Below are 21595 nucleotides of genomic sequence, written 5' to 3' on the forward strand. Positions count from 1 at the left end.
CAACGTTACTCCTCATAAACTAAAGATCAAACTTCAAACTGGTAAGTTCTCGTTTAATCTTACTATTCCTCTTAACTTCAAGTAACCCTTGCATCCCCTCTCTCTTCGTCCCTCCACCACCCAAGTCATTATACTCGTTTCAAAGTCGTCTTGTATAGTCTCATTATCAGTAACTCATTTTCACCTAGCTCACTGCTAGGAATGGCCGGTTTCCTTTATCATCGTTACTTTCTGTAAATCAGTCATTCATTTGTTCTATCTCTCTCTCTAACACCGTTTATATCTCTCTTTTCCCTTTCCCTGATAGTCTAAAGAAGGGTCTCAACCCGAAACATCACCATTCCTTTTCTCCAGAGGTGCTTTCTGACCCGCTGAGTTACTCCAGCTTTTTGTGTATATATAATGTTGTTGCTTGTTGCTGTATGAGAGATGCCAGTGATGCTCTGTACGAGGAAAGAACTCATCTTGTTTTCCTTCAGAGAAAATTAGACAGACCCAGCGCATGGATATAGTAGTATTACTGGCTTCTTCAGAGCACTGTTCAGTCTGTGCTGAAGTGGCTATTTGAGCTCACCAGAACCCTGAGTCATTCAATAATTGCAAGGGGTTATGTTGCTTAAAATGCAGCTTGTGTTACACTATTACTGAAATATGTTTGTAGTCAATTCGAAGTACATGTTTCATTCATTCCAAGGCGTTCGCAACTGCCTACTATTTTTCAGGGATAGTAATGAGAGCTATCTACTCGTGGAAAGGATTCACGAACCTTTAAAACTTGAAGTCACTGTAGTGAAGTACTGCTTTAATAGAACATTGGAAGCTTAATGGAGACTGTGATTGCACTGCTCAAACTGATAAATTGCTGTCTGCAACACTTCAGGGGTACACTGTAGAATCAATTGCCAGGGTCTCGTGATTTATAATTGCCTGTTGCTTCATGGCATTCAAGCAGTTAAAGGATTCCACACAAGTACAACATTTATTTATTTTTTTTCACTTGCACGCATTAAAATCTCTGGTGTACATCTCGTATGTTTATGTGACAAATAGACTTGACTTGACTTGAACACGGGACTTTGTGGTTTGCTTATTTCTTCTTACTGCTCTATGTCCAACTCTGAAATTGTTTTGATTTTTTTAATTGTGTCCACACCTGTCAATCCTCGCACATATCACCTACTTATATCTTTAATTTAACCATAGGGAAAATACCCTCATAACAAGTAGTTTTTTTCATTAACTGTACTTTCAGATGCTGATGAGAAAACACATTTAAGAACATTTGTGGTAAAGTACATTAAAATATATTTACATTTAGTCCAATAAAGCAACGTGGCAGTGCAATGGTCGCCAGGTTGCTGTGTGATAGAATGGGGAATGTGAGAGTTACCTTTCCAAAACTCTCATCTCAGTTGGGAATTACTTTACTTATGGGATCTGATTCATTGCAATAGCACTCCATGGCAATGTATATACATTTTACACTGCAGGTGTAAAATGCAGACGGCTCTAGAGTATGGATGCATTATAAGCCTTTAAAATTGTGTCCTGATTTTGTAACAATGACACCGCAATACTGCTGTTGTGGAAAATAGCAATACAGGCTGCCACTGGATGATAGATTGCTCTATAATATAATATTCCGTAAACTCTGGTATCTAATTTTAGGTAATCTCCTGACTTGACAGGCAAGATCAGCTTCATACAGCTAGGTTCAGTGTTCTGCAAAATAATGCTAAAGCAGAGAACATTTATGGATTGACCCACAAAAGTATGGAACAGAATTTCTTCCTATTTACTCATTTTTGTCAACATGGTGAGACATTAAGTTTTTATTTAGCACTAATATCATGACAAACACCATGATACAATTGTTTCTAATAAAAAACTATTAGAAGAGTTAAAATCATTACCACTGTAATGTAGAAGAGTTAAAATCATTACCACAGTGTGGATCATAATGTAAATAATTATCTAGAATCTATATTAACACTTTACACAAATAGATTTTTTTAATGCAGCTAGTTATAAAAACGGAAAATATCGGTAACATTCAGCAGGTCAGGCAGCATCTGTGGAAAGAGAATGTCAATGACATTTCAGGTCGAGTTCATCCAATCATTAAGAATTAATTTCACCCCTCACGTCCATGACACGAGATGCAGTTTCCAAAGTACTGCTGGTTCTTTTGTGAAGTGAGCGCCCAAATATATTTTGAACCATATGTACCACAAGGTGCAGCTGCCCCTTGGACTGCCTCCTTGCTGCTGAAAGTCGACAAGAATTTTATGTCCTTTAATAATGCCCAGAATGGTCTCTTGCCCCATAACTCTGGGTTGTGGCATCCCAACTGTTGCACCAGCAGTCAGGGGAAGATGATCGGATGCATTGGTGAGGGTACTATTGATGAACCAGCGGCCAAAGTAGAGGCACTGGCATCGAGGGCGGCACGGTGACGCTGCGATAGAGTTGCTGCCTTCCAGCGCTGGAGACCCGGGTTTGATCCTGTCTACAGGTGCTGTCTGTACAGAGTTTGTACGTTCTCCCCGCGACCTGTGTGGGTTTTCTCCGGGTGCTCCAGTTTCCTCCCGCACTCCAAAGATGTGCAGGTTTGTCAATTAATTGGCTTAGTTAAACTGTCCCTATTGTGTGTGGGATATTGTTAGTGTGCAGGGTCGGTGGTCGGCACGGACTCAGTGGGCCGAAGGGCCTGTTTCCGCACTGTATCTCTAAACTAAACAAAGTGTGCCTCAAATGCCACAGTGCCAGCTGAACTCACATTGGACACTTGTAGTCCTGAAAACCTTAAAGGATGATGCAGCATAAGCTTTCATATTACTGGACTTGGTGTGTCCGGTGAATTTTAGCTGCTTGATAATGGTCTGAGTGCTTGACTCAAATTTTTCATGTGCAATCCATTGTCTGGTTTAGAGTTGCATAGGTACGTTCATGCAAACATTTGTGCCATTCTGCCCTACAGGTTTTCAATATTTTGGCTAGTTCATGCTAATGCACTTGTCTCAAAACTCACCACTTCAAGTTTGTGCCTACAATTACCTTGTATACTGATTCATCCACAAGGCTAGTTTCTACTTCTTGAACATAGCTGACGTAAGACTTAAGCTATTTGACTCGTTTGGTCCTCATTACTGCACAACGCATTGCAGAAAGCAATTTTTTTTTTTTTAATTTAAGGATGAAATCTTTTTTGACAGACTAATCTTGCTCAGCACTGCAGGGTTTCAAATGTTGAAGCTTTAGGACTCTCCTACTTGGAAACATTTTGATCATTACTGCCTCCATGCCCCAGAACAAAAATTCTTTCCAGTTGCTCCATAACAAGAAATGAAATATCTAACACTGAAGTTGTTGGAAACTGAAATAAAATCAGACTCAGCAGGCCAGGTTTGTTCTGCTGATGGTTTCCAACATTTTGGGTTTCATTTTTATCTGTAACAATAGTTATTTCTGAATACTTTTATAAATCAATGTGTCTTGGTGCTCTATTAAATATGAGTAAATTTCATTTTTATCTATATATGTGAATAATTCTGCTGTTGCCACTGGATGATTCTTGTATGGAGTAATGCATTAATATTTTAGACTATTTGTGTGTTCGCTTAGGTTAGTGCATCTCCTTGATACATGAGAATGTCCATTCAAATACCCTCTCTAAAATCGTATTGGTGTGATATTTAGGGTTCATAGTATGAGGGATTAGTTTTGTATCCACTAGGAAATAATCTATACGTGAGTATGTTTTGTGTACCATTGAATAAAACGAGTATTCCCTTGCAGTCGGATTCGCGATCCTCCAAACGTCTGCAATATTTGCATTTTTTATATATGTATTTAAGAGTTCACTAGTTTTAGATTTCATATTACCTTTGTTTTTGCATCGATTTATCTAAGTACGGATCTAAAACACAGTTGAAGTCTCTTCCAATTATAACATTTTGGTAGTTAAATTCTGCGATTGTATTCAGGATTTTATTGAAAAATTGAGGATTATCAAAATTGGGCGCATATATATTTACCAAAGTGATTGGCGTAGCATGGATCTCTCCTGTAACTATAAGATATCTGATATAATGTTCTTTGATTTGAATGGTATTCCTTTGCGAATAATAATTGCGGTGCCTCTGGATTTCGAAGTATGTGAGGAGTGAAATGTTTGGCCTATCCAATTTGCCCTCAATCTCATCTGATCTTGATGTTTAAGATGTGTTTCTTGTAGAAAAGTAATGTCCGTGTTGTATGATTTCAACTGAGCTAGTGTTTTGCCCCTTTTAATTGGTTCATTAATACCCCTTATATTCCAGCTACAACCCTAAATATCACACCAATACGATTTCAGATCACTCCCCGCTAACTTTCGTTTTAAAATTAGAAGGAATGTCTACGAACAAATCGTTCTGGAGGTTTAACTCGCAAATTCTGAAAGACCCACAAGAGAGTATATATCTAAAAAAACAGATGGACCTATTTTTTAAGACAAACGATACACCAGATATATCGCCCACTTTACTGTGGGAATTCTTCAAAGCATTTATTAGAGGAGTCATTATCTCGTATCAAGCTTTTCAAAACAAAAAGAATAAGAATGAACAAAGACAATTAGAAGAACAAATCAGACAACTAGATATAGATAATGCTAAAGATCCAACTATGGATAAACATAATAAAATTTTAATACTGAAATTTAAACTAAATAAATTATTGTCAGAGAAAGTTATAAGACTATTCCAAATTACAAAACAAGAACATTTCGAATTTGGGGATAAACCCCCATAAACTATTGGCACGCCAACTGAAAAAACGGGAAAAAGATCATGCAATTTTAAAGATTAAATCAGATAGAGGGGAATTATTAACACCAACTAATGGTATAAATCAAAGATTTGCTCAATTTTACAAGAATTTATACACATCGAAAACGCTAATAGACAATAATAAAGTTTCAGAATTTCTGGACAATTGTAACCTTCCAAAACTAGAACTGAAGGAACAAGAGGAACTGGGAGCACACATTACATCTAAGGAAATAGAAGACACAATAAACACATTTAAGAATGGAAAAACACCAGGACCAGACGGATTCAGTAATGAATTTTATAAATGCTTTTACGACATAGTTACACCACGTCTACAGAAAATGTATACATACGCTTTTAAAGAACAAATCTTACCTGAAACACTAGCAGAATCAACAATCACATTAATACTTAAAAAAGATAAAGATATAGAAGAACCAGGCTCATATAGAGCTATTGCTTTGTTAAATACAGATCAAAAAATATTAGCGGAAACACTAGCTAGAAGACTAAGTAAATATGTTAGTAAATTAATAAATGAGGATCAAATGGGATTTATACCTAAGAGACATTCATTTAACAACCTGAGACATCTGCTTAACATAATGCACTCTCACAAACCTCAAGAACAAGAGTTATCTATGATTTCATTGGACGCAGAAAAAGCGTTTGATCAAGTAGAATGGGATTATATGATTAAAGTATTGCAAAAATTTCAAATGGGAGAGAACTTCATCGCATGGATAAAATTATTATATAACAAACCCACGTCTAGAATATTAACTAATAATATACTATCTACGAAATTCCAATTAACAAGGGGCAATAGACAAGGATGTTCATTATCACCGCTGTTATTTGCTCTGGTAATTGAACCTTTAGCTGAAAAAATCAGAACACACCCTGATATTTACGGTTATAATACAAAATATTCAAATAACATAATATATGCAGACGATGTACTACTGTATATCACAAAACCCCAAATCAGTATACCAAACATATTAAATCTAATTGAGGACTTTGGATCTTTCTCAGGATACAGAATAAACTGGAACAAAAGTGAAATTATGTCGATAAAACCGAAAGACTCAACACATCTCTTGAAATTCCCCTTTAAAATAGCCACAGAAAAATTCAAATATTTGGGAATTGAAATTACTAGAAACTATCACGCTATGTTTAATGCCAATTATAGTCCCTTACTTAAGAAACTAAATAATCTAATCAAATTCTGGAAAACGCTCCCGATGTCTTTAATAGGTCAAATAAATGCTATAAAAATGATCTTTTTACCACAAATCCTATATTTATTTCAATTAATACCTATATATCTTCCAAAAAAGTTTTTCAAAAAACTAGACTCAGGCATTACAAATTTTATATGGGATTATAAATCCCACAGAATACAAAGAGCACACCTTAGTAAACCAAAAGAGATGGGTGGTCTAGCGCTCCCTAACTTTATGTACTATAATTGGGCAGTAAATATTAAAAATATGATTCACCTGCCGGACATCTCTGCCCAGCAGGTGGACTGGATTGTAATGGAGAGAGAGGACTGCTCTCTGTGTAATACAGGAGCGACTCTCCTCTCACCAATGAATCTGAATAACAAAAATTACAATAAAAATCCAATGATTTAGAATTGGATTTTAATTAGAAATCAATTAGAAAATTAAGAAATCTATCTCTTTTAATGCCAATAGTCAATAATCCGTCGTTTAAACCTTCAATTATAGATAAATCATTTACACAATGGGAAAGAATGTGAATCAAAACGCTCGGAGACGTATGAATTGGGAAAATTGTTATCATTTCAACATTTACAACTGAAATATAAATTGAAAAATAATCAATATTTTAAATATCTTCAAATCCGTGACTATCTGAAAAAATACACAAAAGACTATCATAACATGCCTCCAGACTTATTGGATGAAGCCATGAAGACAAAGACTGAATCAGCAAATCTAATATCATACTTATACAACATTATTTTAAATATAGAAATTCCTACAACTGATGGTATTAGAAGAGACTGGGAACAATAACTAGCTATAAAATTTTCAAAAGCGAGCTGGGATAAACACTTACTATATTTGCATAAATGCTCGATCAACGTACGACATACTCTAATTCAATATAAAACATTACATAGACTATATTATTCAAAAACTAAAATAAATAAACTTTTTCCCAATGTCTCACCCACTTGTGATAAATGTCAGTCACAAGAAGCTACCATAGCGCACTCTTTTGTTTTTTATATAAAAATCCAAATCCAAACGAAATATTTGAAATCTTCACAAAATTAATTAAAATAAAACTTGTACCAAAAGCAGAATGGATCATTTTTGGAATATCGGAAGGTAACCCCGAACTAAACGTGTTTCAAAAGAACTTACGGGCTAATAATGGGAAAAAAGCTTATACTCAAATTCTGGAAAAACGCTCCAATACCAACAATAAAAATGTGGATTTCAAACATGTTCGAAACATTACACCTGGAAGAGATGAGACTCCTCCTAGCAGGCAAAGCAGACCACTTCCAAAAGACGTGGTCTGCATTTATGGAACTATTACAAGCATAAGGTGCAATAGTAATTTAAAAAATAAATGGTACCAGGATCTGGTAACGGGGGGTAAAAAAAAATAAAAAAATACGGTTGGTATTTCCTTTCTTTACTTCCTTCTCTAACTTCTTCTCTAAGGGGCTTTCTTTTCCCAACACTTTCCTGCACCTTCACGACTCTTGCTCACTTTCCTTACTTCCTTTATTTCTACCTTTTTTAAAGCTCTAAAAATGAAGTGGTACAAAATAAGATATATGTGATGTGTATTACTGTAATTTACTGTACTTCTAATAAAATTAAATTAAAAAAAAAAAATACCCTCCCTAATGCTCAGACGACCTTGAATTTTAGAATGCTCTATTCCAGGCATTATACTTCCTGCAAGTAAATTTGTTGCTTGGGATGAGTGAGATTGTATAATACTGGGACAAATGTCTATCCAGAAGATTAATTATGATCAGCTTTCCCATGTACTTGGGTCTCACTCAACCCAGAACCTGTTAAGTCCTGAACCCTGAATAGACACAATATGCTGGACTAACTCAGTGGATCAGGCAGCATCTCTGGAGAAAAGGAATAGGAGACATTTGGGGTCGAGTCCCTTCTTCAGACTGAGAGTCAGGGGAGAGGGAAACTAGAGATATGAATAGGTACAAAGAACAAATGAATGAAAGATATGCAAAATTGACAAATCAAAACCAGCACCGATGATTAAAGAAAGGTGGAGCCCACAATGGTCCATTGTTGGTTGTGGAGAAGGTAATGACGAGTGAAACTAACAAGTGAAACTAAGCAGAACAACAATGAAACGACTAGGCCGACTAGGGTGGGGAGAGACGGAGAGAGAAGGAATCCAAGGGTTACTTGAGGTCTAGATCCCGATGACAGATCCTTGCTTTGAACCGAATGTAATAAACTTCAACGACACTGAACACACAACGTTTTGTTTTATTCGTCCTCCTGTTCTGGAATTGAAGCTCCAGCGCCGTACAATACTGTACGTGTGAGCTACACCGACGTTGCTCCTTTAACAAACAGTCCTATGCTGTCTGTGTAAGCATCAAATTCCTCTGGTCATGCCTCCCACCTTGCACCCAAAGTGATGAATGCCACATCCTACCTAGATGGTGTGGGAATTTTTAGTTTACAATATGATAATGTGGAAATCCTTTGTTTAATAAGGGAGGGATATCTAACATTGTATTTAAATGTATCAGGTGTTATTATGAGTCAGAAAGGGAGAGGACACACATGGCCGGGATGTAAAGGAATGAAGGACGAAGAATACAAAACGTCCTGTGTTCAGTGTCCTTGAAGTACAGTGCCCTCCATAATGTTTGGGACAAAGACCCATCATTTATTTATTTGCCTCTGTACTCCACAATGTAATAGAAAAAATCACATGTGGTTTTGTTGGACTCGTCAGATTTTATTAAAGGCCATTTTTTTACATTTGGTTTTCCCATGTAGAAATTACAGCTGTGTTTATACATAGTCCCCCCATTTCAGGGCACCATAATGCTTGCAACACATGGCTTCACAGGCGTTTGTAATTGCTCAGGCACGTTTAATTGACTCCTAAATGCAGGTATAAGAGAACTCCCAGCACCTAGTCTTTCCTCCAGTCTTCCCATCACCTTTGGAAACTTTTTATTGCTGTTTATCAACATGAGGACCAACGTTGTGCCAATGAAAGTCAAATAAGCTATTATGAGACTGAGAAACAAGAATAAAACTGTTAGAGACATTAGCAAAACCTTAGGCTTACCAAAATCAACTGTTTGGAACTGTTTGAAAATTAAGAAGAAAGAGAGCACTGGTGAGCTTACTAATCGTAGGCTAAGGAAGACCTCCACAGCTGATGACAGAAGAATTCTCTCTATAATAAAGAAAAATTCCCAAACACCTATCCAACAGATCAGAAACACTGTGTTTAAGAAGGAACTGCAGATGCTGGAAAATCGAAGGTACACAAAAATGCTGGGAAAACTCAGCGGGTGCAGCAGCATCTATGGAGCGAAGGAAATAGGCAACATTTCCGGCCGAAACCCTTCTTCAGACTGTTTCAGATCAGAAACATTCTTCAGGAGTGTATTTGCCAATGATCACTGTCCGCAGAAGACTTCATGAACAGAAATACAGAGGCTACATTGCAAGATGCAAACCACTGGTTAGCCGCAAAAATAGGATGGCCAGGTTACAGTTTGCCAAGAAGTACTTAAAAGAGCAAGCGCAGTTCTGGAAAAAGGTCTTGTAGACAGACGAGACGAAGATTAACTTATATCAGAGTGATGGCAAGAGCAAAGCATGGAGGAGAGAAGGAACTGCCCAAGATCCAAAGCATACCACTGCATCTGTGAAACACAGTGGTGGGGGTGTTATGGCCTGGGCATGTATGGCTGCTGAAGGTACTGCCTCACTTATCTTCATTGATGATACAACGGCTAATGTTCGTAGCATAATCAATTCTGAAGTGTATAGACCAGGGGTGGGGAACTTTTCAATGTTGTTTTAGATGGGTATCCATCATTTGTGACCTTAAGGGCGTCTTGATTTGGGTTAGGTAGGAGAATGTAGATTTGCAGTAATAAGTGGTTGAAAAGCAAGAAATAATTTTTCGTGCAGGGAGGATTAATTCGTTGAATCTTCTTTTACTCTTTGATATTTTAAATATTAAGATTAAAATTAAAATAATAAAAGACAAACAAAAACATTATTAAAAATAAAAGGATTTGTTCAACAAAATTTGGATTTTTGAGTGGCCAAGTCAATCACCCGATCTGAACCCAATTGAGCATGCCTTTTATATGCTGAAGAGAAAACTGAAGGGGACTAGCCCCCAAAGCAAGCATAAACTAAAGATGGCTGCAATACAGGCCTGGCAGAGCATCACTGGAGATGTCCATAAATCGCAGACTTCAAGCGGTCATTGCATGCAAAGGATATGCAACATAATACTAAACATGACTACTTTCATTTACATGATATTGCCGTGTCCCAAACATTATGGTGCCCTGAAATATGGGGGGGGGGGGGGGGTCTACGTATAAACACTGCTGTAATTTCAACATGGTGAAACCAAAATGTATAAAAATGCCCTTTATTAAAACCTGACAATGTGCACTTCAACCACATGTGTGTTTTTTTTATATTACAAATCTCAAATTATGGAGTACAGAGGCAAATAAATATATGATGGGTCATTGTCCCCAACATTATGGAGGGCACTGTGTGTTTATTAAATTCGGATCAAGGCAAGGATCTGACACCTTGTTCTCTACTAGCACCAATCTTTGGCCCAAAGACGTAAAATTTGTCAACATCCATGAGGCTATTCCACATTCTTGCTTTCTTAGAAGGCTCTGTGAAGTCATCAGCTTTTTATTTATTTGTTTTTCCAGATGTGACAGTTGCTGGCAAATCTAACTTCCTGTCTATAGTTGGCTTTGAGAAGGTGGATGTAAGGTACCACCTTAAACAGCTGCAGTCCTTTTGAAGAATGTTACATTCCTGGTGCACATGAAAATTAAATGGTCTTGACTCTTCAATGTCCTCCAAAGGGGCTATCATTGGGCAAGAATTGTAGTATTCAGGATTTGGGTCCAATGAAGGTGAAAGACTGGCAATCTATTCCTAAATCAACATAGTGTGCGCCTGTAGTGTAGGAAACATGCAGTTAGAGGTATTCCCATGTGCCTGTTGCTCTTATCTTCCTTATAGGTGGAATAATCCAGGCAAGTAACTGCAGTGCAATTTGTAGATGGTGAACACTACAGTTACAGTAGTGGGAAGGAATGATTAGTGTGGAGAGTGGTAATGGGTATGTGAGAGACAAAACGTACTGCTTAATCACTGCCACAGTCTGTGTGCAGGTGGAGTGCTTGTCAAAGTATGTGTATGAGAATGAATGCAAGGGCATGTGTGTGCACATGCCTGGGGAGGCGTGAATGCAGACTGGATGGGGGATGAGTGAGTAAGTGTCAATGTGTATACTGAGGAGGGAGAGGAACAAGCAGAGCGTAAATTAAGCTGAATCATAAGGATTTAGATGTTGTTAAGAAGTGTTATAAAGTGCTGAGATCTCACCCTCGCTTATCTATGAGATTGTGTTATTTCTTGCAATCATCTGTTAGGAGCATTTGGGGCTCTTTGTGGCCAGTCAGACCCACACGGACACACACAGGCATGCACGATAACTTTTGTGTTTATCTGTCTCATCAGCCTCTTGAAGTCCCACCTCGCTCCCCCATTCTAGCCTATTTCACTTTAGCCTATTTCAAGCCTAGGCTGCTTGCTCCACTGACTACGATATCACCCACTGACTGTTCTTATTCTTCCTCTTTGGGAATGCCTTAATGTCTATTTCCATATTCCCCAGGGCATCTGCCACCCCCCCCCCCCCCCCCCCCCCCCTTGATAATTTATATCTTCCAGAAAACATCAGAAGAATCTTGAGGAACGTGCCTGTGATTAATAGATTGCATTTTCCCTGTGCTCTGTTGCAAGGTTGTTGAGTGCAAGTGCACGATTTCACAGATGATGGAAATGGAGCTGGAGCATCTCACTCAGTCACCATTCTTATTCATTGATGGTGAAATGCATATTAACTGGTTTTTCTTGGTCATTTCCTGTTGTGGATGTATCTGTACACCAAATGCTTTGAATTCATGCATAGTGAGTAACAGCACAGCACTTTAATATTGTAGAAAGGTTTCACCAAGATATATTTGCGCTTGAGTTGCATGGTGTGATATTTAAATCATTGCTTCTGAGTTAGGAGCATGAATTCCACCAAATGTGGAACATTTAGCACTGCAGTGAACCCCAGAGGTGAAATCCACATGTCTAGAAAATGCTGTCTAGAATACTGTTTGGGCTACATCTGCAAAATTGGTTGAATTCTGAATTATTGTACATTAGAAAATAAGGTGAATAACTTAGAGTGAACAGAAAATACTTCTTGAGTGATGTCAAGAATTTGGGTGGATGTTCAGATACATATACACTGATGAAAATGTGTTGCCTTCTCTAGAGTACAGAGAGTTAGTAGAAATGTTGGTAGAATTCATGTAAAGCTCAGCCAGAGGGGAAAAAAAGAATAGGAGCAGAACAAAACACAAATACAAGCATGTCAGGTCATGGCTTCTATCTGACGAATGGGATTTGTGCAGATGGGCAAAATGGTCAGCATGTATGTGGTGGGGCGAAGGGCCTGGTTCGGTGCTGTATGACCAGCATGGAAATAGGCCGTTCAGCCCGCCGAATTAATGTTGACCATTAAGCACCTACTTTATTCTCCCCACATTTCCTTCATCTGTTACCAGATTCTGGCCTCTTTAAACTATCCTACTAACCCATGTCTTCGATGTTTGAAGAAGGGTCTCTACCCGAAATGTCACCCATTCCTTCTCTCCAGAGATGCTGCCTGTCCCGCTGGGTTACTCCAGCATTTTATGTCTATCGTTGACATATAAGTTAACTAATATGCAGGAAGTATTTGAGGCCTTTAAAAAACAACTCTTTGTCCTATCACCTTCAAAGATTTGCTCCTCTTGTTTCCTAGTCCCCTTTTAGAATTGTACCCTTGAGATTACATTGCAGCTCCAACCAAATGTTATTTATATCGTAAATTTTACAGTTGCATTGTGTTAGATCAATTACACAATTGTCCTCCTCCTTCCGTCAGCAAAACACAAGCTCGATGCCCAGTTATGGTTCAAAGGGTCCAGAGAAAAAAAATAATAATAATAACACCATCATTTATATTAGCAGCTTTGATTTTTAAGTATAATTCATACAGATGAACTTTGGCATAAAGGAGCAGAAAATGCTGGAAATACTCAGCCCATCAGGTTATTACTGCAGAGAGAGCTAACCTTTTAGATCGATGACCTTTGCATAGTAATTTAAAAAACGGTAGAAATCAAACATTTTTAGACAACTACTGGAGAAGGGAACGGAGTGGAAAGTACAAGGGGATTATAAAGTAATCTTAGGCAAACTCAGACAGTTTGCAGACAATTTCTAATGAATTTATTGAACGGCTTTCAGATATTTTTGCTTGATTCAACTGATTTAATACTGTTGGTTATGCATGCAGTCTTGAAGTTGAGTGCTGGAAATGAGTACTCCACAGTTGGATGGATTCCTTGCCAAAATAACATGAGACAAAGAAGAGTGAATTACATTTTTTGAGCTGTACCTTGACAAGGCCAACAATTTGTTCTCAGATTGACTGCCAATCTCTTTTCTACTGTAGATGTAGAAAGCAGCAGAGATCTACCACTTACCCAGCCATCTCAAGGACATCCATCCATCTCCAGTGGGAGTTGTCCAAGCACACCTGAACTACGTCGGCGTCAGGAGGAAGCCATGAAAAGACTGGCCACTCAGGTACAATGAGGCGTGAAATATGATGGCAATCTAATACTTTAATGTCCCACAGTTTATGTTTCATATTAGATCAAGTTAGAGCAATTACCTGCTCAGTTATTTTATAGTTTGGAGCCTATTAAATATCATTAACTGGATTCTTTACTCATGAACATACTACTATATGGATGATTCTGATAAGCAATGCCTAGCTGATGAATCATTACTTTACAAAGACAAATGCAAACTTCAAAATCTCTGCTTCTCATTATTGATTGTTCTATTCTTTCGAATGACGTAATTAATCTTTATGTTGATCTAAAACATGAGTGCAAATCCATTAATCATGCCAATCTCTATTCAGCATCTTTTACAGTCAGTGGTTGGAAATATTGTAGATGTATTCTGAATGTTCAAGCAGGAAAAAGATGCTTGGGCAATAAAAAGGCATTAATTGCTGAACTAATGATTCGTGCATTTGGTACGCATTACTAAAGTATAAATTAATAAATATGCATTGCTACATCTATGCAAAATAAATAAACCTCTGAAACTGCTCCCTCTGGCAATTTTAAATGCAACAATAATATCAAGTACTTTTGCTATTTATGTAGGACTTTTAGTGGCCAGAACATCCCAACATATTCTGTTGGAACATTTTTGCGGCTGACCAGAAGCTTAGTCATTGAGTTAGGCTGAAAACTTAAATCTTAAATGAAGCAAAAGAAACAGAGACAGCGTGGCTTTGGAATTCCTGAGTTTATGATCTTGGAAGCGCTCAAGAAGCCAGACTGAAGGCAGGGAAATACCTCAGGGTTGAAAGGCTGGAAAAGGGCCCAGGCAATGGAGAACAAAGGAGTAATGTACAAACAAAATGCTTCTTACTGCCAAGTCGGACTGAGGCAATGGTGTTTCGGATTACCACAATTTTATACAAGGTAGAATGAGGGAGAGCAACCTGAAGTGAGTTAAATTAGTCTAGTATAGAGATAACAACAGCACAAGTGAGAGATTCAACAGTAGGCGAGCTGAGGCAGGGTTGGGCTGGTGGGAAGAAGCATAACTGTCCGTGTTTGAAGTTTGTCTTGGGATCAGCTAGCAATGTAGCCCAAATTCTAATGTTATCAGGAACAAGGATTTTATCTGTGATTAAACAATGGAGTTGGTATGACAGGTGTATGATTGTTTATTTCTGAATGTCCAGTTTCTGCTGATCTATGAATGGTTTATGCTGTGGAACATGGCTTCCTGCAAGGGAAGTGGATGCAGTCTTTTAAATAGGGAACTGGTTAGCAACTTAATGGTAGATAATTTATTGGGAAATGGAAATAAAGGGATGACTCATTGCAGAGATTGTGCAGATTTGAGTATAACCTTGATCTGCAAAATGGTGGTCTCTTATATATAATAATGGGGTGATTCAGTGATTTATGATTAGCAAACTGTTATGTCAGTCATCAAAAGTAGAAAATGACTTACCAACAATTTTTTGTTTTTTATTGATTTCACCCCTGATTTACATACTGCTTAATGCTAGTTGCGATGTTACTGCAAGGTAATATTGCCTTTGGTACAGATAATTTTTCATTATTAATTGAAAAATACTTAAAGGATTTAAGCACAAGAAATTGACCCCAAAATAATCAACCTAATTTGAAACCAAAGCTCTGGAGCGATCACACCCTCAGCCTATTTTTTCACCACCAACTCAAATCTCTGTTAACTGTACTGGCAATTCCATGCTCTTTTATTAAATTATTTTCCATTTCCAAATCACAAACTAAAATCATGATCATCTATAAACTGACCATTACTTAAAAAATAAACTAAATCCAAATTATTTTATTGCCAGTGGGTTGAGTCATCCAGACTGTGCCACACAAAAGAGACAAAAGCTTAATTGAGCATAAACAACATCATTAACAATTTAATTTAGGTAATCATTGAAGCATTTTGATTAATAAAATGTATTCTTTGTATTCAATATGGGATTTCATGAGAAATAATTAATTTTCAATGAATTATTTGAATCTAGAAATGTCTAGGAAAATCTTTGTAATCCAAGAAAACAAAGGCCTCAAATTTGTGTCAGAAGGAAAATGACCTAATTTTTTTTAAGCCCCCACCAAAATCTGCAGATCTCTAGTAATAACTAAGCCTTTGCCAATCTCAGCTACTGTCTGTTAAGACAGAACCATGGTAATCAACAACTATGGTATCATACCATTAAATACTCATCTAGACTGCATGTAATTAAACAGAATATCTTGTAAACTGTTTTACGGTGGGTCTACTTTGTAAACAGCTTAAATTCATGTCAGTTCAGTTAATTTCAATGTAATTGCAATGGAGCAGGATTGAAAACAATTCTGCCTGTGAGGGTGCATTGGATCTCACGAGCAACTGTCTGAACTTGCCATATGTATTAGGAATTTGTGACGGCTAACATCATAACTGCTGCAAGGTCCAGGCTGTTATCGTTATAAATAATTTTGTACTTATTTCATCCCAAGATAAAGATGGAATGATTGTTGTCTTAATTAACAATGAAAAATTGGCAGCTGTTACCTTAAGATGAAACTAAGGCTGTCATATTATCTCTATCTCGTTCTGTCTCAGCAATATATACAGCCACCATTTAGTTTACAGATACAGTGCGGAAACAGGCCTTTTTGCCCACCAAGTCCAAGCCGACAGGCGATCACCCCTACGCTAGTTTTATCCTACTCACTGGGGCCAATTTACCGAAGCCAATTAACCTACAAACCTGCACGTTTTTGGAGTTTAGTTCAGATACAACGAGACAACAGGCCCTTCGGCCCACCGAATCCACACCATCAGCAATCCCCATACATTAACACTATCCTACACAATTTACAGAAGCCAATGAACCTACAAACCTATATATCTTTGGAGTGTGGAAGGAAACCAGAGCACCCAGGGAAAATGCACATGGTCACGGGGAGAATGTACAAACACCATACAGACAGCATGCGTAGTCAGGAAAGAACCCGAGTCCCTGGTGTTGTAAGGCAGCAACTCCTGCTGTGCCACTGTGCTGCGCTATACTGATGAAACAGTCTCAAATTAGAAAGTCTCTGAGAAAGTCTCGGAAGATTTTCTGACAAAACCTCGCCCTACACTGGTAAATGCGTCTCACTTGCTGGATCAATGTTTTAATGTAGCAGAAGGATTTAAGGTCATCTGTTTCTGACTGGTTGGCAATAAAATGAGTTTGTAAAGCCATATTCCACAGTAAAAGACATTCCACAGTAAAAGCTTCTGCCCATATTTTTCAACAATTCATGTTCACATGAATCAGTGCAGATGAGTGACATTGCCACCATGTTATATTGCTCTGCCATTAAAAGATGACTGACAAGTTGTATTATATTTAATTTGGTACTTGAAATCAGCCAAAAGCTTGTTAAGATTGCAACATCCTTTGCAATGTTGAAAAAATATTTTTAAGCTTGTATTTAGCTGACCAGCAGTCAATTTTAAAAATGTGGTGTTTTATTCCTGGAAAATATCTTGGCATTTTAAAGCAAAGCAAGACATTCCACAGTTGCAATTTCAGGGAAAATATTAAAATCTAATAGTTGGTTGGTATTAATTCGGTGGGCTGAAGGACCTGTTTCCACGCTGTATCTCTAAACTGATAACTGAAACTAAACCAATAACAAAAATATATTGTATAGTCTTCATGTTTAAGAAGGAACTGCAGATGCTGGAAAAATCGAAGGTAGATAAAATGCTGGAGAAACTCAGCGGGTGAGGCAGCATCTATGGAACAAAGGAATAGGTGACCTTTCGGGTCGAGACCCATCTTCAGACTGATATGGGGGTGGTGGGGCGGGAAGAAGAAAGGAAGAGGTGGAGACCGTGGGCTGTTGGAAAGCTGGGAAGGGGAGGGGAATGAGGGAGAAAGCAAGGACTACCTGAAATTGGAGAAGTCAATGTTTATACTGCTGGGGTGCAAACAACCCAAGCCAAATTTATGGTGGGACTCAATCTGGCCATGGAGGATAGTCTTAGATCAGTACACTAGCAGATCACATGAATATTAATAATAAATATTCCCTGCCAGAGGTATTTTTGTTCCAGAATTAATTTCCCCAAGAATAAAATTTTGGATCAAATTCATAATTTATATCCGACTTCTGCTATTTCAATGTTTTTTTGATCAACTGAGAAATTGACTAAATGTTAGAAAACTGCTTATTAAATTTATCTTTTCAGGTGGTAGCATACCATTACTGCCAAGCAGACAACGCCTACACCTGCTTAGTTCCAGAGTTTGTACACAATGTGGCAGCTCTCCTTTGCCGATCACCCCAGCTTGTTGCCTATAGGGAGCAGCTTCTTCGAGAACCACATTTACAGAGTATGCTCAGCTTACGATCTTGTGTTCAAGATCCTATGGCATCATTTCGAAGAGGAGTCCTGGAACCACTTGACAACTTACGTAAAGGTAGGCCAATGTTTTATAATTTTTTGAAGAATTAGATGTTAGGCACTGCCATGATTCTTTGCAGTACTGCAGGTGTGGAGGGGGGGGGGACATAAACATATTCTGCAATAACTGATTTTAACTGTGCTTCACAAACAGCTATTTGGCCAGACAGCAATATTTTACCCCTACAAAAGGACGTGAGATGTACATAAAAAATCTTTCTTGTACTTTCTTGGAAACTATGACAAAACTAACTGGCTTGATACGCACCTTGATTTTAGTTAGTATTTCATCTGGAAGGAAATAAAGACAGAAAATTACAGGGTACAAAGGGATTTGTATAGATCTGGGATTGGAATCCAGCTCTTTGGGCTCAAATTTTACTTCTGCTTGATTGAAATAAAATGTGTAATGTCTTTTTATTCTGGTTAATTTCATCCAATTTACAACCTTTCACAATTTGTTCATGCATAGTCTCATTTAACCAGGATGGTGACTCGTGAAAAACAAAAGTGTAAATTGTGCCAACTGGAAATATGTTTTAAAGCTAATCTCATTGTTGGTATGACTACAGCTTGCCTCAAACGTGCTGTATTTCAAGTAAAAATGCTACATTAACATCAACTGTGGAAATGGAAAATGTTTTATCCCTTTGGATTGATGTAACCTTGCTTGACAGTTCAAATTGTTCATTTACCTATCTTACTTCTTCAGTAATGTTTTCAATTGATTTGTTTTCTTTAATACAATTTACCCAGCTGTAATAATTAAACACTGTAATTACATTCTGCCATTAAATATAATTGCACACTTCAAATATGGCCAATACCTTCAGTGCCAAAGAATTTGGAAACCTGTGTCTAAGTCTGCTGATAGAATTACTATATAAACCGGCTACCTGTTTTATTTTTAAAAAGGGAAATCTGATCAATTTGAGAGTTTCTCACTTCATTAAGGTTTCCTCATTATATGTTTCTTCATGTTATGTTATGGGTATTTGTATATGTTCAGCCATTTAAGATCCTAAATAGCATTATGTATGTATTATAGCTCCGCTAAAGTGCATTGTGGACACATTAAGCACCCGAGCTGGTTCATTTTAGTCTCACTGAACACTTCCACTCAGTCCCCCTAAACTTGAATGATCTCCCGGTTGCTAAACACTTTAACTCTCCCTTCATCTTCAGTTTAAACTAGCATTTGCATTCCTACTCATTTTAGTTTTTAATTTAGTTTAGTTTATTGTCACGTGTGACGAGGGACAGTGATAAGCTTTTCTTGGCGTGCTATCCAGTCAATGAAAAGACTATACATGATTACAATCAAGCCATCCACAGTGTACAGATACAGGATAAATGGCACAACGTGTAGTGCAAGAAGTCTGAGCGCTCAACATGGGGCACATGTACTGCCATTATATTATACCCTGCTCACAGAATATAGCAGGGTAATGTGAATTTACCTCATTTCCCATCTGACAGGGTAGAAAATCTGCCCATTGAACCCATATCAGATTAATCTGTGCACATACAATTGGCCCTTTGAAATGCTTGGGAAAAGTAAGCTGCTGGGACAAAAATACATAAAACTTTTTATTTGATTTAATTTAGTTGGAATACATGTTTTTAAATATCCTTGCATGTGTATTTAATGTTTTAACTTATTAAAAAAAAAGGTTTTGAATATTTTTTTACCAAGTCCCAAGTGATATTTGGGTGTTTATGCCATGCACAAGCATTCATAACAGTGATAGCTTTGACAGATTGCGAGCCTGGAGTAAATTGTTGTCACAAACATACTGTAAATGCAGTCAGGCACATACAGTGAAATGCCCACACAATCATTCATCATGCCCATGAGTCAAGAATCATTTCCCAGCAGTGGGCTGCATTCTGGTCCTGGATGAAATAAGCAATGTAGCCCAGAGCAGAAATGATTAGTGATGCCAGGGCAATGAGAGATCGGTCATAATCATAGTATTGGATAGTAATCAAGGAGCATGGAAACATGCCCTTCAGCCCATCGAAGCGGCACGAACCACAAGAATCCATTTACACTTATCCCAGTTTATTTTCCCCTGATCATGTAAGATTCCCCAGATTCTACCGCCTGTCAGAATAAGGTTAATTTACACTTGTCTGCACATGTTTGGTGTATGGATATAAATTGAGCCACTTGAAGGGAACCCACATAGGGAGAACATAGAATGTCCACACATACAGTGCCCAAGATCAGGCTTAAAGTCAAGTTGCTGGCATCGTGAGACAGCATGGTGCGGCAACATTATCGTTCAGCCTCAGCATCAGGAGATCGCTCAAATCAGTAGAATTGGACATATGTGTGAATAGAAATTAAATGAAATGTATTGCAAGGTATTTTTTTCTTGGTAAATTCAATTATTTTTTAGTTCACTGGAGATTATAGTTACTCAAATTGAATTGTCATTGTATTCAATTTTTGCAATTTTTAAACTGTTTTGTACATAAAGGGAGAATATCACCCCTGAAAGTTGATTGTTTTTTTCTTTCAGAGCGAAAAATTGCAGATGAAGATTACATCGTCTTAATCGATGGGCTAAATGAAGCAGAGTTCCACAAACCAGATTATGGGGACACGATTGTGTCATTTCTCACTAAAATGATTGGAAAATTCCCATCATGGCTGAAGTTGATAGTGACAGTTCGCACAACTCTTAAGGTATGTCTATTTGGCTCAACCCTAAAATAAGCATATTAAGACCAGGAGCAGAATACTCAGCCTTTCACCAACTCTGCCATTTAACAAGAATGTAACCTATCAGATCACAACCTCATCTGCTCAATCCTGTCTATTCACAATCTCTATTCATCTCTTGCTTATTAAATAGAGTCAGAGTGATACAGTGTAGAAAGAGGCCCTTTGGCCCAACTTGCCCACACCAGCCAACATATCCCAGCTACACTAGTCCCACCTGCCAGCATTTCGTCCATATCCCTCCAAACCTGTCCTATCCATGTATCAGTCTAATTGTTTCTTAAATGTTGGGATAGTCCCTACCTCAACTACCTCCTCTTGTAACTTGTTCCATACATCCACCACCCTTTGTGTGAAAAAGTTACCCCTCAGATTCCTATTAAATATTTTCCCCTTCACCTTAAACCTATGTCCTCTGGTCCTCGATTCACCTACTCTGAGCAAGAGACTCTGCGTCTACCCATTCTATTCCTCTCATGATATTATACACCTCAATAAGATCACCTCTCATCTTCCTGCGCTTAAGATGCTGCTGTAATTTTTCACAACTGTATTCGTTATCTGCAAAACCACCCACTTTTGTATCATCTGCAAACTTGCTAATCTTGCCCTGTATGTTCTCATCCAAATCATCGATGTAGATG

General features: G+C 37.7%; 1 protein-coding gene across 15 annotated transcripts in view; it reads left to right on the plus strand.

Moving 5' to 3' along the window:
- Positions 1-21595, plus strand: part of tanc2a (tetratricopeptide repeat, ankyrin repeat and coiled-coil containing 2a) — a 464896-nt gene that overhangs the window by 347745 nt on the left and 95556 nt on the right. For all 15 annotated transcript variants that reach the window (XM_055657051.1, XM_055657052.1, XM_055657047.1 and 12 more), the window contains 3 exons: positions 13650-13783; positions 18005-18236; positions 20749-20915. In XM_055657051.1, the coding sequence (XP_055513026.1) occupies positions 13650-13783; positions 18005-18236; positions 20749-20915 (533 nt within the window). The remainder of the gene's footprint in view (positions 1-13649; positions 13784-18004; positions 18237-20748; positions 20916-21595) is intronic.

This window comes from Leucoraja erinacea, chromosome 27 (genome assembly GCF_028641065.1).
Source record: "Leucoraja erinacea ecotype New England chromosome 27, Leri_hhj_1, whole genome shotgun sequence".
Classification (NCBI taxonomy): Eukaryota; Metazoa; Chordata; class Chondrichthyes; order Rajiformes; family Rajidae; genus Leucoraja; species Leucoraja erinaceus.